This window comes from Thunnus albacares, chromosome 21, assembly GCF_914725855.1.
Source record: "Thunnus albacares chromosome 21, fThuAlb1.1, whole genome shotgun sequence".
NCBI classification, from domain to species: Eukaryota; Metazoa; Chordata; class Actinopteri; order Scombriformes; family Scombridae; genus Thunnus; species Thunnus albacares.
In genome coordinates this window covers 1,353,687-1,380,441 of record NC_058126.1, presented here as the reverse complement: position 1 = coordinate 1,380,441, position 26,755 = coordinate 1,353,687, and the positions used below count along the sequence as shown (strand labels likewise).

The 26,755-nt window shown below is 38.6% G+C and overlaps 1 protein-coding gene, 1 long non-coding RNA gene and 1 pseudogene across 2 annotated transcripts; all 3 read left to right on the top strand.

Annotated features, from left to right (window-relative positions):
- LOC122972976 lies at positions 1-19,865 on the top strand (annotated as a pseudogene).
- On the top strand, positions 12,854-26,491 carry LOC122972285 (caspase recruitment domain-containing protein 18-like). The gene is made up of 5 exons (XM_044339288.1): positions 12,854-12,890; positions 13,240-13,398; positions 13,707-13,753; positions 16,161-16,381; positions 26,069-26,491. Exons 2-5 carry the CDS (start codon positions 13,289-13,291, stop codon positions 26,162-26,164), a joined length of 474 nt encoding a protein of 157 aa, XP_044195223.1. The 5' UTR covers positions 12,854-12,890; positions 13,240-13,288; the 3' UTR covers positions 26,165-26,491.
- Positions 20,750-25,955, top strand: LOC122972294. Its single transcript, XR_006399703.1, has 7 exons — positions 20,750-20,799; positions 22,328-22,419; positions 22,827-22,873; positions 23,195-23,477; positions 24,173-24,286; positions 24,427-24,568; positions 25,869-25,955. It is a non-coding gene; the product is annotated as an uncharacterized LOC122972294 (long non-coding RNA).
- Positions 26,492-26,755: the final 264 nt, after the last annotated feature.

Here is a 26,755-nt window from a genome sequence, read left to right as displayed (position 1 = left end):
TGTGACTTAAAGAAGTAGGTACGCCGATGCAGAGTTCAGATAATTGTTGGGTTTGTTGCGCTCTAAGTGTAGTATGAGGTTAATGTATGAATGCAGGGAACTGAGAGTATTGTAAAATGTAATTTTGCTGTGTTGTCTCTGTAGAGTTGAGCAGGATTTTCTTTAAAGTTTATGCAAGCTGTGCTGTTCGCGCGCTGATACCCAAAGCATTATGGGAAATGTAGTTTTTGTTCTAGAAGCCACACATGACGTTTGTTTGTATTGTTAACTTAAATATTTATGTTGGTATTATATCCTGCAGTGTAAAGATGGTGGGTAGAACAGATTTTATTTATTCATTTTGATAATTTTATGTTGTTTTATAAACCCTTGTGAGATAGACACCTGTCAACGAGAGGTTCCTTGATGTTTATTGTCCCTGTGCTCTGTGTATTGCTGCAGGTATGCCTTTAATTCCACTATACCATCATGTTACTCATTGTAGCTCAGGTTACTACACAATTATACTGTTTCCATAAAGTTGTTACCTCTGGTTATGTGTCCAATGTACGTGATGTATACCGTAGAGTCAGAGATGTAACTGAGAGAAGCAGAGAGAGACACCTGTCCACGAGGGGTTCCTTGATGTTTATTGTCCTTGCGCACTCTGTGTTACTGCAGATCCCAGTAAATATTCCCAGAGAGAGAGCAGTTGTGTTGCTGTGGTTTTGTGACATAACAGTCATCTGCCACCTTTCATGAAAAGTAATAGTCTTAAATTCATAAGTGTTATAGGTTTGAGGAGTGTTTGTGAATAAATCCATCCAGTTAGCTGGATAACATCATAACAGCTTTGTGGCACAGGCCCTCATGTATACCCAACTTTGGCTAACTGAACAGCGAGACTGCTGTCAGTCTGTATAGAGACTTTGGAACAAAAATGAGAAGACGATAAGCAACAAGCAAACAAAATACAAACATTTAGTTAAATGCCAAGCTTTGGTTTTCGGTAAGTTTGTAGTTTCCTGAACATTTTGTGGTGACAGTGTGACCCACCATAACTCATGGTCATCAATGACTAGCTAATGTTAGTGGTGCGCTAGTGTTTATGTGTGTGGATGCTATGTAGGAACTCTCTCTGGCTGCAAGGTAGTAGTAACAACATGGTGGAATGTCACTGATTTCAGCATATTCTCAAAAAGCAAGTGGAATGACACAGCAGAATGGATAGACCCATGCACTGATTTTCGTCATGGTAAAAACATGGTAAAAGTGGGGGGGTCTAAACTAATAATTTCAAAAGTTTGGTGGGACTTGTCCCACCCTCATATAATAACTGCGACACCCATAATTAGTTAGACTAGAACCTGATTTATTATAACGAGAGACAGACAGGAAGGATGAAAAAGTGTGATATAACAGGAGGATAGTCACTTTGTTTCACTTCTTTCACTCAGGTTTTAATTGGGAAACTGCTGGCTTGCAGATCACTTATAAGATCACTTCCTTGACATTTTTGCGTTCAGCAGATGGATTTAGCAGTAGTTTAATTTTTAATTAATGACGAAATCACAAATGTAGCCTACTGTTAAAATCCTGTGGTTTGTCCTTTTTGCTTTCACAGAACAAAAAAACACACAGAGTGCACTTTGAGACTAGACACTCATTTTCAGGCACTCATGGTTGACAGCGTTCACACCAGTGTTAACAAACCAATCAAAACATGTAAAGACACCAGAGTTCACTGAACCACAACAAACAGGTGACTTGTGAAAGCAGAAGACTAACTGGACCTTGTGGTGAGATTTCTTAGTCAACTATTGTTTAAAAATGAACTTTTATTCTTAACATTTAAGCTGGAAAAATGTCAACTTTAACACATACATTTCTGTGGTAACTGAGGAAACTCCATCCAATAGAAAGCCCCGGAACAGCTTCTGAGTAGACTTGTGGTGAGACATTTTTACTGAAGATCCTCTTGAGTTTCTCTGACACTTAAAGGACTGCTGCCAAACTGGGCTTTTTGTCCAATCAGTCAGATCCAGTAGCAACACAGAATGAGTTTCTACTGGCAGACAGACAGAAATACAACTGTTTTCTTATCAATCTTCTCTGATTTTACCAGAGCGCCAAGATGACGGAGATGGACCTCCTCAACATTCTGGATGATTTAATAGATGATGAATTAAAGAAATTCAAGTGGTGCCTGAAGTATGAAAAGGTGGGCGACATCCCACCCATCAAAGAGAGCCAGCTGTCGAGGGCAGAGAGGCGGGACATGGTGGATCTAATGGTGCAGAATTTTAAATTTTCTGGAGCTGTGGAAGTGATCAAGAGCATTTTAAAGAAGATCAGCAGGAATGATCTGGTGAGGAGGTTGCCAAACATCGGCTCAGGAGCAGAAGGTCAGTCACAGGAAGAGACAAACATGACATCACATCCAGACACCAGATCCATAAGGAGAAACACCCTGTCTCTTTATATCTGTCATAAGTTTAGATGTGTGTGTTTAGAAGTGTTTGGACAGTTACACATTGTTTGTTCTTCGAGCTCTGTGCTTCAGCACCAAATAAAATAACTAATTCTACATTAAAGTCTCAGCTTTAATTTGATTAGGTTTATGTCAACATAGAAAGAACTGTGTGGGAGATATAGACCTTTTAAAACATAGTGCCTAAATAGCATGAGTTCAAAAGTAATTGGAGAGATACACATGAAGTCAGATTAAACAATCATATAACTACATGAAATGATGCCCATAGTAAATCTGGTAATATCTCCTCCACTGACCAACAGACACTGACAGCTCTGTGATATACAGTACTTAGTACTTCCTGGAGGCTGTTTTCACACTGTGCAGGTAATTTAGGGAGTCATCATTGGATTATTGAAAGATTGTGGGTGCAACTGTGCAAAACATGAATGAACTCTCGTCAGGTGGGCAGTGATGTAATTCTGATGGGTGGTCCTACAAGTACCTGTTATTGGTTACTGTAATCCGGGTTGTGGATCAGAGAAACTGAGTGTCACTATGAATTAAATATGGAGTACAAATTAAATATATTATTTTATTATATTTATTTTCCTCTAGTAGATTTCTCCTGGAGAACATCAATTTCTTTGCCATGTATACATGTAACATGTACTTAATAAAAGACTGTAAATAGGGAAAATGAAGCAGCTGAATGAAAGGAGTTTGTGTTTTAAGTCCAACTAAAGCTTAAACTAAAACAAAGTATCCTCTAGAAGTCTAAAGTTGGTTTCCACCACTTAACATTTTACCGTTTTTTGAATGCAGACACATTCATGTTGTGAGGAAAAGTTCTGACTCAGACAAACGGAGCAAAACAGAACAAAAAGACAGGACTAACAACATCTTCTACCACTAATAAAGATAAAATAATAAAGTCATGCTTTGAGAATGAGGTCAGTGTAGAGGAGAAATCTGATCACTGATTTGTTGCTTGTACACACAGATTTACAGTAACCAGGTTACTACTGTGAATGTTAACACTTTCCCTGATAACTCACGTAACCTGGTTTCTCTGAGTAACCTGATTTACGTAAGTGCATGTAAACACACTGATAGATGTTCAAATCTATATTTTTCTTCTCTTTCAGCAGAAAGTGATCTGCAGGAGGTGTCATATAAATATAAGATCAGTCTGAGGAGGAGATGTCAATATGTGACTGAAGGAACTGATGATGCAGGAAGTGGAACCCTCCTCAACATGATCTTCTCTGAGCTCTACATCACAGAGGGTCAGAGTGAAGATGTTAATATCCAACATGAGGTGTGGCAGGTTGAAACAGCTTCCAAGATGGAGACCCTCCATGACACTCCAATCAAGTGCCATGATATCTTTAAAGTCTCACCTGACCAACAGAAACACATCAGAGTCGTTCTGACGAACGGCATAGCTGGCATTGGAAAAACCTTCTCAGTGCAGAAGTTCACTCTGGACTGGGCAGAGGGCTTGGAAAACCAAGATTTCAGTCTGGTGATTCTGCTTTCGTTCAGGGAGATGAACTTGATCAAAGTACAGTCTCCTCATGCTGATCCATTATTTCCATCCAACATTACAGAAGGTCACAGCAGAGAAGCTCACTGACTATAAAGTTTTGTTCATCTTTGACAGCCTGGATGAAAGCCGACTTTCACTGGATTTCAACAACGCTGAGGTCGTGTCTGATGTCAAACAGAAGTCGTCGGTCAACATGCTGTTGACAAACCTCATCATGGGGAATCTGCTTCCCTTGGCTCACGTCTGGATAACTTCCCGACCTGCAGCAGCCAATCTGATCCCTCCTACCTGTGTTGACAGGGTAACAGAAGTACGAGGCTTCACTGACATCCAGAAGGAGGAGTACTTCAGGAGGAGATTCAGTGATAAAGAGCTTTCCAGCAGAATCATCTCACACATCAAGACATTCAGGAGCCTCCACATCATGTGTGACATCCCACTTTTCTGCTGGATCACTGCTACAGTTCTGGAGCACATGTTGACTACAGACCAGAGAGGAGAGCTGCCCGAGATCCTGACTAACATGTACTTGCACTTCCTGTTGGTTCAGACAAAGAGAAAGAAGCACAAATATGATGAGGAACATGAGCCGAGTCCACAGGAGCTGACGGAGGCTGACATGGAAGTTCTTCTGAAGCTGGGGAGGCTGGCGTTTGAACAACTGGAGAAAGGCAACAGCATGTTCTACCAAAAAGACCTGGAACAGTGTGGTCTTGATGTCACAGAGGCCTTGATGTTATCAGGAGTTTGTATAGAGATCTTCAAAAGAGAGAATGTGATCTTCAAGAAAAGAGTCTACTGCTTTGTTCATATGAGTATTCAGGAGTTTCTGGCTGCAGTCTACATGTACCACTGTTACACAAGCAGGAACACAGAGGTACTGAAGGACTTCCTGGAAGAAGACTACTGTGACTCATCTCTGGATGACTTCCTGAAGGGGGCCTTGAAGAAATCTCTCAAAAGTAAAAATGGCCACTTGGACCTGTTTGTTCGCTTCCTTCATGGCCTCTCCCTGCAGTCCAACCAGAGTCTCTTAGGAGACCTGCTGGGTCAGACAGAGACCAGTCCAGAGACCATCCAGAGAGTCATTTACAACCTGAAAACAATGAGCATGTACGATATCTCTCCTGACAGAAGCATCAACATTTTCCACTGTCTGATGGAGATGAATGACCGCTCAGTACATCAGGAGATCCAAGAGTTCCTGAAGACAGAGAACAGATCAGAGAAGAAACTCTCTGATATTCACTGCTCAGCTCTGGCCTACATGCTGCAGATGTCAGAGGAGGTTCTCGATGAGTTGGACCTGGAGAAGTACAACACATCAGAGGAGGGAAGACAGAGACTGATCTCAGCTGTGAGGAACTCCAGAAAGGCTCGGTAAGTCTAGATGTGATTAGCATTATAAATCAGTGTAGATTAGTAGTTTAGTTCTTCAAATATTAATAATATAAAATTCCTATTATAGTTAAAATAGTTCTCTACTTGTTTACAGCCAAAATAATGTCAGTTGTATTTAGTCACATTCTTGAGCTGTTTCAAATGCAGGAAGAAGGAGTTCATGTAATAAATAATAAACAGATTTTTAGAGCAACATGTCTGATTTCTTATTGATTAATTACAGACTTGACTGAGTCAGACCTGCCAACCTGTACGCATTTTGCATACACTTATACTCTATGAATCTGGGGTTACACCATGGTTACATTACATAATCAACGTTGTTGCAGTGGTACCAACTTGTTAATCACAAGGTAGCCACCCCCTAAAGCATACGCTGCTTTAACTTCTATTTTACTTTAAATGGGACCATAATTTACTAAATGAACCTCATGCTGTATGCAAAACTTGATTTAGTGATTGAGACCATAAACTCATTAGGAAAGTAGGGTCATAGAATTGTACTTATTTTTGCAAACAGTGGAGTCACCCCCTGCTGGCCATCAGAAAGAATGCAGGTTTAAGGTACATTGGCTTCACTTTTCAGACCGGGAGCTACCCACTTGCTCTCCATCAATAAAACAAATTGACTAATGACAGTTTACCTTATACAATAGCTTTTAATATCAGTATCATGCCACACTGTGTGAACGTGGAAGCCTCCCAAATCAGTAAAGCCCATGTATTTCTGTTTCACCTGTCAAGCTCTCAGATATGTCTGCTTGCTTGTGAGATTATATTGACTGGAAGGTCATAGGTTTTCTGAACAAAATGAGCTATAGCACTCACAGGTTTGATATACATTTGACTGATAAAACAAGTGTTCTAACCATGAATGCCTGTGATTCAGTAGTACAAACATTAGCTAACAGCGTAGCTAACAGGTTGTTGCTAACTTTGGGGCTACATAACATATTGCTGTCTTTTCAACTGCTGTATCGCTGACACAGAAGTTTTCATTATTTTAACTTAACCAGTGTGCAGTGCAGGTTGCACAATAGCCAGCAGTAAATTTAGGGGAAGACTTAGGCTGTATTCAGACCAAATCAAGCAGTACAGCGAAAATGCCAGTCCTCCCATTCAATTGAATGGGGCTGGTGTGTTTAGCCTGCGGGCGTTTTGGCTGCAGTGGTGCCATACCAGCCTGCGGCAAGAAAGTTGATCAGAGTAAATTTTTGGAGAAATGCAACCCAGCCTCACACTGTGGTGGCCGATCACAGCCGGAAATCAGACTGATCAGAGCTAAACCCTGCCATGAGGCAGTACAAAGACACTAATAGGAGGAGGAGGGGACATTTCTCTTTATTTGACAATGTTTAAAGTAAGGTTAGACTTTGCTGTCGGCTTCCAGACTCATTTTTGGAAAAGAGAGAGAAAGAGAGAGAGCAGCTGTGGTAGAGTAAGCTAGATAGCGAATGAAGAGAGGGAGCGCTGGTAGCAAGAAAGCCGGTGAATCAGATCAATAAAACGTTATTTTCTGATTGTTTCACAGTGGTTACATTCTAGAATGGAGGGGAGAGAACTTGAGTGTGTGTAGGCACTGTGTAGTATATAACTTCAAAAAATTTTTCAAAGAAACGAAGCACCTCCCATTGCAAATTAAGTACAATATGTAAGGAGAGTTGTGATTTCTTCTATAGTTTCAATAGCCATGTTATTGGATCACTATACCATTAAGTAATAGCATTCCTATAATAAGAACAATTGTATTAACCAGCTTTATTTCACCATAGCCACAAAATAGACTGTTTAGGCTGGTTAGGGTGTTACAGCTACATTTTCATCATCTTTTCAAATTAGCTGAAAATCATATTTTCAAAAATCAAATTCATCTAAAGTTTGATTATTGTGCAGGAGTAAACAATAGAAACTATATAAATGTAGCGGTATTGGTGGGTTAGTGTGTAGCCTGAGTGAAACTGTGTTCCTTGGTCCTCTGTGTTTAGGCAGGTGAAAGACAAATGGATAAACAGGCATAAATTACCAACTAACAGTATTGGCATCTGCAGATATTATGTAAACAAACTATCTCTCACTTTTTTGTGTTTAAATGCTAAATATATACAAATTATGTACAATGATTGTGCAAACAGCAGTGATTCACTTCTGATGCATCTAGGTCGTCGAAGTGGTACTCAAATATTTCATTCAGGGTTGATAGGTCTGCTAAGTCTAGTAGCACTTTATGAATCAGTGTTGACGTGAATAGGTGTCTGAATGTTGTGGTGATATTTGGATGATGTCTTTAGAAGGCTGACATTATGATGATCCACAATAACACAATGATAAAGTCACTCTACTCATTTTAGGTAAAAGCTCATTGATGAGGACATAGTACTATAACTATACATTGAAAACCTGAAAACATCTGATTGGATTATAAATGGATTTTTATCTACATCATTTATTCTTTATTCAGCTTGGAAGGCTGCAGTTTGTCAGAAATCAGCAGTGCTTCTCTGGCCTCAGTTCTGAAGTCCAACCCCACCCACCTGAGAGAGTTGGATCTGAGTGACAATGAGCTGCAGGAATTAGACGTCAAGCTACTGTGTGATTTTCTGGAGAGTCCACACTGTAGACTGGAGACTCTGAGGTCAGTTCACTGACTGTTCCTTCGACCTTGATGTTTAACAACCCAACCTAATTTACATTTACATAACTTGCATCCATTAAATATGTTTTTATGTTTTTCATATTTATATTAGCTTTTTGGCTTACATTAATTTTAATGTGTTTTAATGAAAACTGTCTTATCATTGATATTGATCATTCAGAACACACATACACACACACATACACACAGAGGGACACAAACAGATCAGTGTTAACATGAATTGGTGTCTGAACATTATGCTGACCTTTGGATGATGTCTGTATAAGGCTGATATTATGGTGATCCACAATAACACAATGACAAAGTCATTATACTCATTTTAGGTAAGAGCTTATTGATGAGGACATAGTAACGTTGAACTACACATTTAAAACCTGAGCACATCTGATTGGATTATAAATGGATTTTTATCTACCCAGCGACAACCAAGAAACCTGGTTTCTGTAATCAGGGTCAGGGGATTACAGACACTTGGTTTCCACAGGTAGATTTCTCCTGGAGAGTTCTGATTTCTCTGTTATATATCAGCTTTTTACATGTGAGTATGTGCAGAATAAAAGACTGCAGACAGAGAAAGTAACAGCAGAGCAGCTGGATGAAAGCAGATATAATTACACAAAGCGATGCATCCTCATATTTAAAATAAGTCTACCTGAAGTCCAACTAAAACTGAAACTAACACAAAGCAGCCTTTAGAATTCCAATTAAGTTGGTTTCCAGTGCTAAACATTTAAATATTTGTTGAATTCAGACACTTTCACGTTGTGAGGAAAAGCTCTCTGTCCTCTAACTGTGCTGTCAGTCTGCTCCAACACAAACAATCACACCAAAAACACAAAACAAAAAGTCAGAAAGCAGAGTCTTCTCTCACTAATACAGTTCAAATCGGTGAGCATCGCTTACGGAATATGGACGGGTTTAGTGTAGAATTGTGATTACTAATCCGTTGCATGTACACAAGGATTTACAGTAACCAGTAACGACAGTGAATAGAATGCAAACACACTAATTGATGAGGACACTCACTCTGCTCATTTTAATGAAAAGCTCATTTATTAGGACATAGTGGTGTTGAACAACATATTTAAAACCTGAACACATCTGCTTGGATTATAAACAGATTTTTATCTACGTAATTTATTCTTTATTCAGATTAAGTGACTGCAGTTTGTCAGAGAGCAGCTGTGCTTCTCTGGCCTCAGCTCTGAAGTCCAACCCCTCCCTTCTGAAAGAGCTGAAACTGAGCTACAACGAGCTTCTGGATTCAGGATTGAAGCTGCTGTGTGATTTTCTGCAGAGTCCACATTGTAGACTGGAGACTCTGGGGTCAGTTCACTGTTACTATTGTTGATCTTAATGTTTAACAACTGAGTCTAATTTATGTACATACATAACTTACATCCATAAGTAAATTTACTTTTTTCCATATTTACAATTTTTACTATACAAAATGTAGTCTTTATTTATAAATGATTCTTGATTAAACTAGAATAAGTCCACTGTTAGTTGTTAAAGTATACATAACTTACATCCATTAAGTTAATTTTCTTTGCAGTTATAAAAGAAGACTGATTCTTGAAGAGACTTTAGAAAATGTCCAGCATTAGCTGTTAAAGTAAATTAATGTTTATATTTTTTGGTAAAGAGTTACATCTGTATAAAGAACATCTTCTCAACTAATATCTGTTTTAAATTGATCAAGTTTACTTGCTTAAGGAGAAATATTTTTTTATTTGATTGTGTTTTAATGAATAATGTCTGATCATTGATATTGATCCTTCAGAACACACACACACACACACACATACACAGAGGAACATAGACATCAATGCAGATGTTTAAAGTATGAATGTAGTATTTTTATGAATCAGTGTTGACATGAATAGGTGTCTGGATGCTGCGGTGACATTTGGATGATTTCTGTAGAAGGGTGACACTGAGATGATCCACAATAACACAATGACAAAGTCACTCTGCTCATTTTAATGAAAAGCTCATTGATTAGGACATAGTAATGTTGAACTGTAGCTGAATTTAAAATGTTGACACATCGGATTGGATTGTAAATTGATTTTATCTACATAATTTATTCTTTTTTCAGATTGTGGGGCTGTAGTTTGTCAAAATTCAATTGTGCTTTTCTGGTCTCAGCTCTGAAGTCCAACCCCCCCCCATCTGAGAGAGCTGGAGCTGAGCTACAACAAGCTTCAGGATTCAGGAGTGATGCTGCTTTGTGATTTTCTGGAGAGTCCACACTGTAGACTGAAGACTCTGAGGTCAGACATCATTTTTTACTCCTGTGCTGAGATTAATATCAAATGACAATTATGGTGACATTAAACTGCAGACATTAAGCTGATATGCTGATTCACACTGGGTATCTTAAGGGTAAAGTCTATTTTCTTCTTCAGTGTTTTAGTCCATTGACTGTGTCAGAGCAATGCTGAGATGCACATTTAAAACCTTCACGTAACAAGAAAAATCTACACTGGACAATTCACTCTGAACCTCTGAAACTCTTGATTTTTACATTATATTGTACATTCACTTTAAATTTGTACTTTAAATTTAAACCAAAAAACTCAGTCAGACAGCAACAAATATAATATCCAGTATTCACTTGTTTCAACACTTTATGAAGATGTGGTAAATGGACTGTACTTGCATAGTGCCTTTCTAATCTCTCTGACCACTCAAAGTGCTTTTTTCTTATGCAGTGCTTATGCTGACTGATATATTTAAACACAAGATGCAGTGATTTTGTTATGGCAACACCATTCCATTGCATGTAAATATTTTAGATATATTGAACATCCTTTTCCTCCTACTTTCCCAAAATCTATCCTGACATATTTGGTGTCTTTGTAAACACTGGGATCTTGAGTAGAATCTGAAGTACATTCCTGTGGGTTTTTTACTTGTGTTTGGCTGCACAACATGAGTTTGTAAAGATGGAGTCACTGGTGGAGTTGGCAGAGTTTAAGAGGTGATGTCAGTACATCTATACTGAAGTAGCAGCATGTTATCATTAATATTGTGGTGAGCTTGCATGGAAGAATGTGTCATGGGGCAAAGATCTCAGTTCTTAAAGCAATTCCTGTGCCCCATACACCGCACAACCCCAGGAAATGCTGTTTTATTTAACAACAGAAGACACACACACTTAACATGAACACTGGCCAGAGGTCATCAGTCACTACAGAAGTCTTGGCCAGGGTGGTCACATTGCTAGTTAGACCATAACGATGTCCTGGCCACACAAACACTGAAAACCACATAACACAACAATCAGAACATGAAAAAAACTGTGGCTTACAAGGTATAGCAGGTTGTCCACTAATCAGAAGGTTGGGATTCCATCCCCGGCTCCTCCAATGTTTATGTCGAAGTGTCCTTGGGCAAGATACTGAACACCAAATTGTGAGTGTTTGGGTGACTGGGTGAGTGAGCACTGTAAAAGCACTTTGGATAAAAAGCGCTATATTGCTCCTGATGAGCAGGTTGCCACTTTGCATGGCAATCCCTGCCAACAGTGTATTATGTTTGTGTGAGAGGATGAATGTTGACAGAGTACTTTGAGAGGTTGGTAGACTAAAAAAGTGATGTATAAATGCAGTCAGTTTACAATTTACAATTTACATCACTAAAAAAAATTATTCAAACTTGAATATTAACAGTCCCGTGACCCCTTGCAGTCAGATCTGTGAATAGTTAGTGCGACCACATCCTCTGGTTGCTACAATATTAATGAGAACTCTTATATACTGTTCTACATACTTTGAACAGATCATGAAACACTGAATGATCTCAACATTGCCTTCTAAAGTGCCATCATTTTTTTTTTATTCAGATTGTGGGGCTGCAGTTTGTGAAAGAGCAGTTGTGCCTCTCTGGCCTCAGCTCTGAAGTCCAACCCCTCCCATCTGAGAGAGCTGGGTCTGAGTGACAACAAGCTTCAGGATTCAGGAGTGAAGAAGCTGTTTGATTTTCTGGAGAGTCCACACTGTGAACTGGAGACTCTGAGGTCAGTTCACTGTCTGTCTGTTACTATTGTTGATTTTAATGTTTAGCAACTGAACCTAATTTATGTACATTCGTAACTTTCCTCCATGAAATCGATTTCCTTTTTTCCATATTTAATTTTTTTACTGTACAGAATTAAGACTGTAGTCATAAATGTTTCTTGAAGAAACCAGAATATGTCCACTGTTAATAATATTTATTATTTTTGGTAAAGAGTTACATCTGTATAAAGAAGATCCTCTCAACTAATACCTGTTTTAAATTGACAAAGTTTACTTGCTGAAAGAGAAATATTTGTTTATTATACTCTTTAATGTATTTTAATGAATAATAATCCTTCAGAAAACACACACACACTCAAACACACACAGAGATCAATGCAGGTGTCTAAAGTCTTTTATGAATCAGTGTTCACATGAAAAGGTGTCTGAATGTTGTGGTGACATTTGGATGATGTCAGTAGAAGGCTGACATGACGATTATCCACAATAGCACAATGAAAAAGTCACTCTACTCATTTTAGAGAAAAGCTTATTGTTTAGGACATAGTAATGTTGAACTACACATTTAAAACGTGAACACAACTGATTGGATTATAAATGGATTTGTATCTACCTCATTTACTCTTTATTTAGATTGTGGGGCTGCAGTTTGTCAAAGTTCAGCTGTGCTTTTCTGGCCTTAGCGCTGAAGTCCAACCCCTCCCATCTGAGAGAGCTGGATCTCTGTAAAAACAAGCTGCAGGATTCAGGGGTGAAGCTGCTGCGTGATTTTCTGGAGAGTCCACACTGTAGACTGGGGACTCTGAGGTCAGTAGTGAGATGAAGTCAGTCCATGTTGATGAGCCCATTTATTTGTCTCAGAGGAGATATTTTGAATGATACAGTGAGCATGCAATCAAAGATTCAGTATTTCCAGGTGCAGTGAATACTTTCCTACATTAGTGAAGGTGTGAGAGGAGAATGGAGCAGAGCACTGAAGTCACATTTTCATTAACAGATTGACATCAGCTGCTTCATTCATGCTTCACCATCATTGGCTCTTTCATGAGCTTCTAACTATAACTGTAACTCTACTTGTATTTCATATGCTATAAATGGTCAGTTCCCTGATGTAAGTGTCTCTGACTGAAATATTTTAGTGTCTATATGTGTCTAGGTTCTCCAATTCTAATGGTTCACTCGTCACATTGGCTGGAAACCAAAAGATGAGTGGTTATATGGAGGAACAGGACAAATCAGAGTCTCCAGGTTCCACCTGTGTGTCCAAACATCATCCTCTAGACTTCAGTGATGAAGCTAGATCCTCAGACTTAAAGTAAGAGACTGTTTCTATTGAAAGCAGAAATGCAGCTCAGTAATTTACCTTAATGTGAGCAGGAACTTTTGCATATCTTAACATAAATTTAAATAAAAAGAGAACTTAATCTTCCCTTCGAGGAAATTTTCAGAGTGATGTATATTTGGAGTGTAAATATTAATATTGTGCTTTGGGATGCTACACAAGTCCAGATTAACTCTCCACTTTGTGTAAATTAACTCACAGCTTGATTGGAAAGTCTGAATATTTGTACCCTCTTCATAAGACAGTCCAGATAACTGCTGTGTTTGTATTTATTCCTGCAGGGTGGAGGACAGACAAAACAGTGCTACACCTGACAGACATAAAGGAAGTGAGTGTTGGCACTACAACCAATTCAAACTGCAATTGTGACATGACAAAATACACATCTAAAGACAACTAGTTGAAATTGAGTCTGTGGATCCCTGTGAAGTATGTTTCTGACTAAGCTCTGCCCACCAGTTTTTATTCCACATTGAATGCACCATGGTGCATTAACTCACTTATCAGGGATTCAGAGTGAAAACAGTCCTGAGTTAAACCATCACAGGAGGCTGTGTTGGTGGGGCGTTTAGGTACAGGTGAGACATAAAATACCACCCAGGAAGTCCAATCATGCTTTTGAAGGTTTATCAGATGCCAAAACACTGCACAGCGATTTGTTATACAGACAAGATTTTACATCTCTGGAACGTTATCATGGTGGAAACTATTTTTTTTGTTGTGACAATTGTGAGGTAAACTGTAAAAATAGGGCATTCACATTACAAAGGAATCCACTAGGAATGTGTGTTTGCATGTATATCCTTTGTCAACACAGCTTCTTGCTGGGTGAGGTCACGATGGCAGGGAATTAGACTCAGTATCACAATCAATAAGAGTGCAAAGGTACAAAGGAGGAATTTGGTTAAAAAACTGTAAATAAAAGGTTTGGAGGTTCAATTCACAAATAAGTAAGGCTGTAGTCTCCTGGTCGACTGGTCGATTAGTTGGTCGATATGCTCTTGTCTGACCAAATTCTCATTGGTCGAATAGTTGCTGTGTTACTTTTATAAGGAGAGAAGTGCTACATCAACAGCTTTCAAGGATTAATCCATTATTTCCTGCAGTGGGAGGGACAGACTAACAAATTATCTGTGAAAACATCGGTGTATTCAAAACACCCCCGTTGTTTTCACAACTTTGGCCTTGCCCAAACTAATGGAGACTGCTGGGTATAACTGTACTAAATGTTTACTGAGCGTTTACTGAGCGTACTGAACGTTTACTGAATCAGCATTTCTCCTGTAATTATAACAATGAGAACCCCTGCCACGAGGCTAAAAAACATTTTTTTAATGCCAAAAATAATGCCAAATATCCATTAATTCAGAAATCAATAGCATTTGGGAGCCTCTGTGCAGCGCTGCTCTGAAATGTCAGTCAACCTCTGTGTCATTACCTAGGAAACTATTGATAGCTCTGTTTAGGAATGGGCTAGTTGCACGGGATGACGTATTTCTATTTCCGGTTTCTTGAGTGTGTGCTTGTACACTTCCGGTCCCGGGATACAAGCGAGAAGAGAGAACAGTTATAGCTCCTTTCTGTAATTTCCTCAGTCCTCCAGCAGTCACTACAAAGTCTCCTGGCTGAAAATGCCTGCTGCACACTCGAGTGTTTTTCGTAGGGCTGAAGCTGTCCCTACAGATCTTGGTTAGCCACTGAGCTCGTACTGCACTCAACATCTTTTGTTTCCCCAAGTGTTGGAAAAGTGAAAGGGGTTAGCTCCAAAGTTAGCAACAATAGGTTAGCCTAACCTGAAGATGCAAAACAGAAACAGAGAACAGAGAAATGTGTCGTTACTTAGTTCAGGTAACAGGTAAAGCTTCCACCCTGCTGCAGCAGCACTTCACCTCATGTCAGAGTTTAGACCTCAGTTACAATCCACAAGCCACAAGATATTATTGCTCTTATAATGAATCAAAGATCCACTTCTGGATTTATTATGCAGCCTTCAGACAATGTTACAGAATTCTGAGAGGTTGTATTTAAGAAAGAAAAAAGATGTATTTTAGATACATCTGGATGAAAAAATATTTTGTCCGCTGACTAAAGATTTTTATTTCCATCATACAGTGTACCATTTCCTTTCTAAATAAAAACAAAGAGCAGCCCATCAGCTACCTAGATAGGAAACTTGAAATTTGGGAAAATGGTTAAAAATCTTTTATATCATTCAGTGGATTAAATGTTTTCACCCAGAGGTTTGGAAGAGTGTTTTAGGATTCTTGAAATACATTTTAGAAAAAGGTTTGTTATAAATGACGACGGTTTCTCAGACATCACAGATTGTCTGTTGGTTAAACTGATGGTTATCTCTGTGTCCATTTATGTGAAAAGTGGCAGTGTTGCTCTGCATTTTAATGAGCGTAAGCATGATGTTAGCCATCTCAGATTTATGGGCATACAGGTGGTTAATATGCCCAAACATTGAGGGGAGAGGTACAGACTGTTGCTCCAGACAGAAGGTTTGTGGATTAATTTTTTGCGAACTCTTACATCTAATGGCTTAAATGAGAATTTTTCTTTGACATTTTTTTTATTAAGAAGTTGTTTCCGAATTGCTGGCTACCTAGATAGCCCCTCCCCATCTCCTGCCATGTAGAGATTTTATTAAAATGTTCATTATTTCTAAGATATCTGTTTAAAAGTGACTGTTGGGTTATTAAACAACAGTCTTTTCTCTGGTTATCTTTCAGGTCCAGGAAGGGAAAATCTGCAGAAGTATCTCTCAAAAACTGACAGCATCCCACCAGAGAAGTTACTATTGAAGGTTCGGACAAATTTTATTAATAGAGTGTCTGTAGCTAATATACACAAGCTGCTGGATAAATTCCTGGAGCTTGAGATCATAAATGATGAAGAAATGGAGTTTGCCGGAACACCGACCAGAGCAGAGAAAGCACGACAGGTGATCGACATGGTGGTGGTGGAAAGTTTGAGAACACATTCCCAATATCAACCCGTTTCCACCTACAGACTCTTCTTTCTCAACAACCTGTGTAAAAGTGTTGAGTTTAAACTGGAGGAATTTGGGGGATTGATGGGGTTTTAAAATCCCACCAACCCTGATTCCCTCAGTTTTACCATCTGTTTAACATATATCTAGACTTTATTTGAGTACATTAAAAAGAGCTGTTAAAATCATTTATTATTTGTATTACAGTGAAACAGTAAAATATACAGGATCTTTAAAGAAAATGTACAGTAAAAAATAGAGGAGTTTAAAAGCAGAAAGAATTAACAAATAAATCAAAAACTCTTCAAAGGTTTTTCAGTGTATTCATAACTTCATCATTCTTATCATCTGGAAAACACTAATCCAGACAAACTTTGGCAGTTTGTTAGTTTAAAGAAATCAAATGAGGAGTTCTGTGTTTGCACTCACTCTAAACAATATTTTGTCCCACATGTGGACCTGAAGCTTTCAAACATGAACAGTAACTGGAAAAAACTTGCAGCTGAAGGGTTGATCCAGTATATTATACAATATTCTTCTGTATGTGAACACACAAACACACATGCTAAAAAAAGATTTTTGTGAAAGTTTTCAGCTCAGTCTCAGACAGATGAATAAGCTGATCATTGTCCTGCAGCAGTGAGTGTATGATTTAAATATTCCTGAACTTCTGTGAGAACATTCATTTATTGTAGAGTGAGAACATGCCTCCTTAACACTCCATTCATGATTAAAGTCAGTGTTTGTTTTTATCCTCCAGACTAGTTCTGGACTGCAATGAATGTTTACTGAAGACTCTCCAGAGTCAGTTTAGCGGACAGAGAAAACCTAGTTTGGACCAGGACGAGGTTGTTTCCAGGAAACTGGTCCCACTTGGTTTGCTTTGTAACAGTACAACGTCTGACAAACACTCAGGGATTTTGAGATGATTTCATATAAGATTGTCTCCACTTAAAACACCAGATGGCATCATGATATCACAACTACAGACTTTACAGTCATTCCTACTTCAGCTCAAGTTCAGGGTTTTGGAAAACTGTGGATCCAACTTGCACAAGTCAGTAATCAGGAATGATCTGGCTGCTGTTTTTCACCATGTCAATCACAGCTCGAGCCTTATAAGCCTTGGATTTTGTTCTGGCTGACTCCATTTCCTCTTCATTGATAACACCTTGTTGAAAAAGTTGCAGCTGGTTTAGAATAAGATCAGACACTCCATCAACAAACTGTGTCCGAACTGAGAACAACCTCCTTTTTGGTGATAGACTCTCAGTCCTTGCTAGACTCTCTTTATCTACAGCAGCATCTGACCAACAAGAGGAATCATTCAATCAAACTTTATTTGTATAAGACCTTTCACACAAGTGAGTACAATTTAAAGTGCTTCACAGATAACTGACAAGCTGATAATAAGACAGAGCAAATGTAGACAGTAAACAGCAAAACCATCTGAGACTAATGCACATGAGAAATAGAAATTATGAAAATGTATTAAAATAAATGCTTAAAAAATATAATAACAACAATAATAATAATAATAATAATAATAATAATAATAATGATAATAAATGTATCTGACAGAGTAACTACTGACTTTACAGATTAGGACTTTACCTACAAATTTGATTATATGATCATTTAAAAAATATATGCATTTATTTAGATGATAACAGTGTACAAAGTAGTCCAAAGTATCCCCATATGACCATCTACACGTTTATGTTTCAGCCATAATATAATATAAAACTTTTAAAAATCTGAATGTTTGGAGTTAGAAAGAAGTGATGTTAGCAGACCTTTGTAGCTCCTCATCTCTAGCTAGCAGCTCCAGGCTACATTAGCAGCTACTAGCATAATACACCACAATCTGTGCAGTGGAGTGAATGGAGTTGCATTGCATTGTGGGTAATGTAGGCACCAGGTTTTGACAGGAAAGAAGAATGTGTAAAATAAAAAATATGATCTCTCTGGTTCTGCTGCATTTATTTCGATCCTGTTTTATAAACTGTCCATCGTGAATCTGACAGTGTTATAGGAAAGCAATGCTGAATGGTGGAGTGCTCTTTAGTTATGCATTCATGACGCTGGCTGTATTACTGATTCTATGTCTGAAGGGGTCATAGTGATGAGATTGGATGGTTAGAGAATGTTGGGCCAGCTGTGAGCAAGGACACATAAAACTGTAAAAAAAAAAAAAAAAAAAAAAAGATAATTTTTAAAAAATGTATAATAGAAGCTCATTCCATGTAAGGCAGTAAGAGGAAGAATCCTTCAACAGTGTCTTGTTCAGAGACATCTGACAGAGAAAAAAATACTTGCTGTGAGGTACAGCCACAGTTTCTTTCTTTCCTGATGTTCAGCTGATGGAGAGAAGTCGAGCAGACTCCAGGAAATGTGAAAACAGGAGGCAATCATGATGCTCTACTATACATTGTGTAAAGCACTTTAAACTGCCTTTGTGTATGAAATTTGCTGTATAAATAAACTTGCCTTGCAGGTTTTGGCATCTAGCTCAACTAGAGAAGACAGGATGACATAATCAGCAGCTGACCTCTGACCTCCAGTTTAAGCACCAGGAATGACGATGGTGAAGTGTAGAATCTCATCATTATTATTTTCCCTTCAGGTTTTCGCAGGACAAACAGCTCAGCGTCCAACGTTATCAGCTTACCATTCATGAACTCCTGTAGAGGTATGTGAGATAAAAATATAAATTTATCCTTAAATGTGCTGTAATACCAGCAGAGGGCAGCACTTCATAAAAACATGATACTGTCCACTGAAAGTACTGTAAATATTAAATGTAACCATTTAATATGAAACACAGACACCAAAAGCCTCACACTTGGAACGTGGCTGCAAAACATTTGTTGTTTGCTTTCTCAGAGGATGTAAATGTATTCAGCTAGAATTCATGTGATTATGTGGATTATCATGAGTTCTGCAGTGGTGAAAGACTGAAACTATGAAAATAACCAAAGTTGTGACCTGTTTGTTCAAGCAGTAGATGATTTACATTTAATATGCACATGTACAAAAGTCATACTGGTAAAGTGTCATGAGATGAGAACTGAATACATTTCCTTCATATTTAAAATGTCTCTTATTTTCAGCAGGAGGCATAATAGTGAAACTTAAAGAGGAGCTCTTGAAAACTCTGCAAGACTTAACTGAAGATGACTTTCTAAAGTTCAAGAAGCAGGCCCTCCAGGATGTTATCCTGGAGCAGGATAACATCCTGGAGGGCTTTAAAGGCATCCCAGTGGCTCAGCTGGAGAAAGCAGAAAGGCAGGAAACAGTGGATCCAATGATACAGAAACATCAGGGTCCTGGAGATCTGAAGCTGACCGTGAAGGTTTTAGAAAAGATCAACAGGAATGATCTGGTGCAGCATTTACAAAACTTCTGCCCAGAACCAAAAGGTAAGTTAGTGGAAGGAATCTGAAAAGCAGCGTCACATGCATTTCATACATTATTACATGAGTTATGAGTTACAGTGTTCTATTAATAGTAATGTGTTAACAAAAACATGTAAAATAATGTTAGTGATTGATTTGTCATTCTTTATGGAGCCACCTCCATCAAAAAAGATAAAGCAGCAGCATAAAGAATATTTCTTTAATGATTCACAAGCTGAAATAAATTTGGTTAACTGGCTGAAAACATGAAAAAACAACAACTCTGATCCTTTTTTTTACCTGCCATATCCTTGTTGTTGGCTGCAACCAGTCATTTGTTAGTCTCACTCTCCATCTTACCCTTACTGGGAAGCAAGAGCCCAAGATACCTGAACCTCCTCACTGATGAAACCCCAGAACCAGAAGAGATCATTTAACTTTTTACAGCCTCTTGGACTCTCAACTACTTCACACTTGGTTACAGATAAGATGAGACTTTATTGACACACAAAGCTGCTGCTGTACAGAACCAAATAATTCAACATTACTACACATCACACATCTCATAAATATGTGATAAAAAGTACTGAAAATAAAAACTAAAAATCAATCAAAACTCTGAATTCTGAGAGCCTCGAAATAAGTAAATCACTTAAAAAAGCATTCAGCAGCTTGTTTGTGAGTCACCAGATGTTTAGAAATCAACTCAGTACTTGTAAAGGTCCTGGTTCAATGAGACCAGCAGACCTACAGTGGACACACTTTGTCATTAATATGAATATGAAGGTGGTCTGGGGTCTGTACACCAAGGCCTTTACCTTCATCCACCATCTGACTGGCAATGCATCAAACCCCAGTGATCCAGCATGTTGTTTTTGGGTCTAGTTTTACTGGACCAGATTGGTGCCGGTTTTTCCTTTTCTGCAGTTATCAGGAATGATCTGGTAAGGAAGTTGCCAAACATCAGCTCAGGAGCAGAAGGTCAGTCACAGGAAGAGTCAAACATGATATTACATCCAGACAACAGATCTATGAGGATAAACAACCTGTTTCTTTATATTTCTCATAATTTTAGAAACAGTCCAGACAGTATTTGAGCAGATAAACACTTTTAGTTCTTCAGGCTCTGTGCCTCAACACATTCAATTTAAGATAAAATAATTGATACCACATTAAAGTCACAGCTTTAATTTGAGTAGGTTTATGTCAACATAGAAAGAACTGTGTGGGAGATTAAGACCTTTTAACACATAGTGCCTAAATTGCAGGCGTTCAAAAGTAATGGGACAGATACACATGAAGTCCTGGAGGCTGGTTTCACACTGTGGGTGATATGGGGAGTCATCATTGGATTATTGAAAGATTGTGGATGCAACTGTGGAAAACATGAATGAACTCTTGTCAGGTAGTGACGTAATTTTGAAGGCTGGTCCTGCAATGTAACCATCAGGCCCGGACTGGCAATCGGGATCACCGCAGATTTTTTTTTTTTTTTTTTTTTGACCCTGAACTCAACAGGCCCTGCGCGCTGTGACAGCCAGGCGGGAGAATTAGAGAGAGAGAGAAGGAAAGGAAAAGTTAGTAGTTACATGTTTCTTTTGGCAGTAAGTGCATGTAGAGGCTAAATGACTGAGCAGCAAGATGGAAGATGGGGCAGAGAGGGAGAGAAAGAAAAAAGAAAGGTAAATAAACGTGCTAGCTAGCTAACGTAGCTAATGTTGCCGGTGCGTCATCATCGTCTCTTGTCAATGTTAAAACAGCCAAGAAACTGGACAATCAATAATAAAAGTGGTTGTTCCTTTTATAATGTCCTCAAAATCATTGATGGTATATTATCATATCTTTAATTTGCTATCTATCTATCTGTCTGTCTGTCCATCCAGTTTATGTAGGCCTCCCATAAATGAAACTTGGTTTAGGGACGGTTGTAACAAGGCGTTACAACCGTCCCAGTACCACCAGCCATTTTTTCACCTCATGTGAACTAGCTTGACTGCAAGCTGACACGTTAGCCATTTCTATTTTTAGCGTACAAAACGATGATTCAAATAGTACTTGTTTGTATTCCTGGACATTTGATCTCAGGACAGGATTTTGTCCTTGTGTTCAAATGTCCAAAGTCATGGAATGATGAATTAAAATGTTTGTTGACAGTTTGTGCAAAACAAGAAACTTTTCTTCACTGCAATGATTTAAATAATACAGTAAAAACACTTAATGGACATTTTGTAAATCGAATGTAACTTTGGTTTTAGGGTGAATTTTTTTGTTAAAACGTGGTTTTGACTGAAAAATGACTGATGTGCTTTGTCTGAACCTTTTTACAGTATTTCTTTGCCATTTTTACTGGAAGGTTTTCTAGTAGAGACTAACAGGAAACATGTAGCGAAAGTCTCTGTCCAGCCTTAAATTGTGACTTTATGTTGCAGCTTTCTGTATGAGTCTAACCCACTGGACCACAAGGATGTCCAGAAGTGAGTTTAACATCTGCTGTGTGTCTGCTTCTCAGGACCGTCCACATCCAACACAACCCTCAATGTGTCTGAGGACAACAGAGAGGATCAGCTGGATCCTGATGATCCAGAGAGGTTGTTCAGAGAGGTAGAGTCAATACAAATGTCCATTTTCTACTTTAAAATGTTTATTAATTTGTTATTGATCAGACTCAGGTTCCTCCAGAGGTTAATACTCCTTACATCTAAACTCTCCTCGTTTCCTCTCCTCTCACTCGCTGCTCCTTCCTCCTCCATCAGAAACTCCTCATAATTCATTTCTGCCTCCTCGTCTGTGAAACCACCAGCTGCTGTCCAACGTAGTCCTGCAGGATCTTTCACTGAAGAATGTAAAGTTAAAGAGCAACTGATCATTTAATCGTGAACAACTAGTGATAATCAAACCAAGTGATGAATAAACAGTACAGAGTGCAGGTGGAGTAGAAACTGAAGCAGTGAGGTTCATGTCCAGGTGGTCAGTTTCTGTAACTAATGTTGTCACTTTCTACATTTTAGGACTTCAGACCCAAAGTGCTGACTGAGTTTGCAAACATTTCATACAGGTAACCAAAACATAAGATGCAGAATATTTCACCTGACAGTGCTGTCAGTCAGCTCCAGCTGCCACACTGTGAAACCATGGATGGTAAGCTGATTATTGTGCTTTGTGAGTTTTATTAAAACAACGATAAGTCTCCTGTTAGTGCACCGACACTAACAGACTTCCCACCCACCAACACTGACAGTCATGTTGGATGATTTGACCGACCTGGGAAACTGTTTAATTCTTCACTCACCAGACTGAGTGTCCTAGAAATCAAATAAAATGAGCACTAACATTATAATGAGGTTGTTGTTAATAAAATAAATTTGTGTTTTCACAGCTCCGCCCCCTGAAGGTCTGCTGTCTGTCGCCCACATCGCTGATGATGGAATAAGCATCCTGGAGCCGCTGGAGATTACAGACACTCATGTGGTTGTGAACGTCCCTCATCTCTCTGCCTTTGGCCTGGTCTGGGATCTCGCTATATTTCTGAACATCACAATACGAATTAATGGCTGGGTTCTGCTGTTCCTCTGACCTCCAGGCAGACATCATTGAATACTCAATGTATTTCTGCTGCAGGACAACATTCCTCTGGACGAGATAAAACTATCTGTCATACAGTATGTGCTTACCATCAGCCTGAACTCATGCTTTAAACCACAGCTGTTTCCACAACAGGCTGAACAGTCAGCTACACCTCACTCCTCTATACCTGTTACCAAACCTTATCAAGCTGTAGTAAGAATAATTCAGAATAATAATGATCTGAACTGGAAATCTTCAGATTGCTCTTTCGTTTTTAATTTTTTTCTGGGTTATCTCTGGAGTACATTATTGTCTGTCACAGTGTCACTTGTGATACCAGCACCAGCTGGTGTGAATATTGAATAGTGGGCTAGATTAATATAAAATTAAATATCTAGGTATTCCATATGGCAGTGTGTTGCTGCCACCATGACAAAATAAATATTTGCTCAGTTTTTTATTATAAACTTTTCTTGTTTTAACAAGATATTTTTCATGTTATTCTGAGATATTTTCTCAGAATAATATTTTCACAAGAAACTTAAATAATTAACATATAACTTTATCTATATTTTCAACATAAAACTGCTTCTACAGGATCTCCTGGACAGGTAAAAAGGGAAATCCTTTACAAACATTACAGTGACGGAGGCTTGTTTACTTCCACCTACAACTCGTCTAGATTCATCTATAGATGTCCAGCATGTACAAGAACAGAATATGAATAATGCAGAGAAGTCACTGTCTATCTGAGAATAAACGCCATAATAAAAATGTCTTATCACTGAAGGTTAAAGCCAAACAAGGAGAAGCTGAGTACATTGAGAGCTCTTCTGACTGTAATCTCATCAATGGTCAAAGTTACAGTGTTCACTGTGATGAGGCCTCCACAATACAGCCTGAGGTGAGTCAGTTCTAAAACACTTCTAATGGTTACAATCTTAATTATTTTATGTACAATTTTGGAAAATAGATTCACAATCAGAGTACGAGATACATTTTTTACAACAGGGATGAAAATTACCCTTTGTTTCTTGTTTTCAGCATGAACAATTTTGCCCAGAGTATCTTCCAAATTTCCATCCAACATTTGAGGTTTTCCTCCCCATAAACCAAGAGGAAGTGACTTTGATGGTCAAAGACAAAAAGGTTAGACCAGTGTGGAAACGTGTTGTGAATCTAACAGGTAAATCTTTCACTCTGCTGCAGCAGAACTTCACCTCATGTCAGATTTTAGACCTCAGTTACAATCTACAATCCACAAGACATTATTGCTCAAATAATGAATCAAAGATCCACTTCTGGATTTGTTATGCAGCCTTCAGACAATGTTACAGAATTCTGAGAGGTTGTATTTAAGAAAGAAAAAAGATGTATTTTAGATAAATCTGGATGAAAAATATTTGGTCTGCTGACTAATGGAAAATATTTTTAAGCAATTTCCTTTCTGAATAAAAACAAAGATGGCAGCCTGTTAGGTACCTGGATAGGAAACTGAGTTGAAATTTGGGAAAATGGTTAAATGGTTAAAAGGGTTTTTCTCATAATTCAGTGGATTAAATATTTTTATCTATATGGTTAGAAGAGTGTTTATAGGATTCTTGAAATACATCTCTCCATATAAAGCAAGGAATCTCTGTATGTTTGCTGGGGATATAAAAAGTATCTCATAAACAACATTGCTTCTACATTGATTTGCTTCTTCTGCCCGTGAAGTCAAGAAGTGGAAATATGGACAGTTTATGGAACACACACTGTAATCTTTAGGTATTGCGAAACCAGCCTGTTCTGAACAGGCACTGCACTAGTGCTCAGTAATGTTGAAAATGACACCTGAACTTTGCACAGCGGCACATAAACCACACACACATACACGCACACACACACACACACAGGGGGGAGGTGTCTGGGTTGAGAATGATCACTCAACTTGAGCTGAATTCTCTTCCTCCTGCTCCTCACAACATCTTTTTGTGACAAAGTTAAGCAAACTGCTTTGCTTCACCAGGGTTTTTATCTTAACTTGCATTAAAGGCAGCTAACTAGCGGACAGTAGGCTTCTGTTCCTCTGTGCAGCAGCACAGACTGTAGACTGAGTGAAAGAGGAGGAGCTGCTCACAATCTGGCATTTGTGGAATGCACTGCCACTCAAAAAATCTGACCTATCAACATCATCATATGGTAAACAAGGGGCAAAAAACAAGAATTGTTTTATTGGTCGTGTTGTCACATTTGAAATAGTACTCAATGACTGCTGTTCACTGGATGATCCAGCAAAAAAGGAAGCCTTCGGATTGGCACCCACAGCTCTGTGTCAGCCTACAAAATGTTGTGGTGTTCAGTAATGAAAATAATTCTGATTTGTAGCTCTAAATCAGAGCTCCTGCTGCTGCTCTGTGGGTGCAGCATTTTATTTTGGTCCTGTTCTTGTCACCTCTATGAGCTCTCAGCTGGTTATTGAACACAGGTACTTCTTCATCTTCCAGGTCCTGGTCCGGCAGAGACTCCGAGTGTCCCTGCAGAAACAAAGCTGAAGTCTGTTCGGACACAGTTTATTGAGGGTGTGTCTGAACCTGTTATACACCAGCTGCTGGATAAACTCCTGCAGCGTGGGGTCATAAATGATGATGAAATGGAGTCTGCCGGAACACTGAACAGAGCAGAGAAAGCACGACAGGTTATCAACATGGTGCGAGGAAAAGGAAGAGACGCCAGGTCAGCTCTGATCGCTGCTCTCTGTGAGGTGGATCCATTTCTTTCAAAAGAGCTGAACTTACAGTAGCAGAAAGTCTCCTACCAACATCTTCAGTTCTCAGGTGTTTCTCTATTGTTAAACATTTTGTAAGAATCTTAAAACTCACAACACTGTGCTGCAGCAGAATTCAGGCTTTGAAATCAAACAACTAAAGTCTGTGTTTTCATAATGTTTGAACAAAAGGTTTCATTTCCAGGTCGACTCTGTGCTCTGTTCTGTAAATGAATCATATAAGTTGAAGACGTATCCTGTTTGACTCATTAAATACTGGAACATGCAGCTGTGAGATTAATGAATATGTGTAATGTTGGAACTTTAAGGGTTAATAAATCACATTTATGTCCCAAATCATCACCACTGTGGCTGTTTCTTATTTTCAACTGATTATGAGAACTTTCAATTGCAATCAGTGCAGGTTTGAATCCAGTCAGTATCAAAAGATCTCAAGATACAAAGAAACCATCAATACTGAGAACATCTGAAGGAATAAATGTTCTTCCTCTTGCTCCATGTACATTATTAACAGCTCTCCTCATAACAAAACCACATCTCTATGGTAGTTCTCATCACTCATCTCCAACCACAATGTGGGTTGCAATGGCAGAGTGGCGCTCAAGG

Coding starts and splice junctions, on each gene's coding strand:
- LOC122972285 (XM_044339288.1), top strand. CDS start 13,289: ATGAGTGGTTATATGGAGGAACAGGACAAATCAGAGTCTCCAGGTTCC. Junction 13,399..13,706: donor GCTAGATCCTCAGACTTAAA/GTAAGAGACTGT, acceptor TTATTCCTGCAG/GGTGGAGGACAGACAAAACA. Junction 13,754..16,160: donor ACCTGACAGACATAAAGGAA/GTGAGTGTTGGC, acceptor GTTATCTTTCAG/GTCCAGGAAGGGAAAATCTG.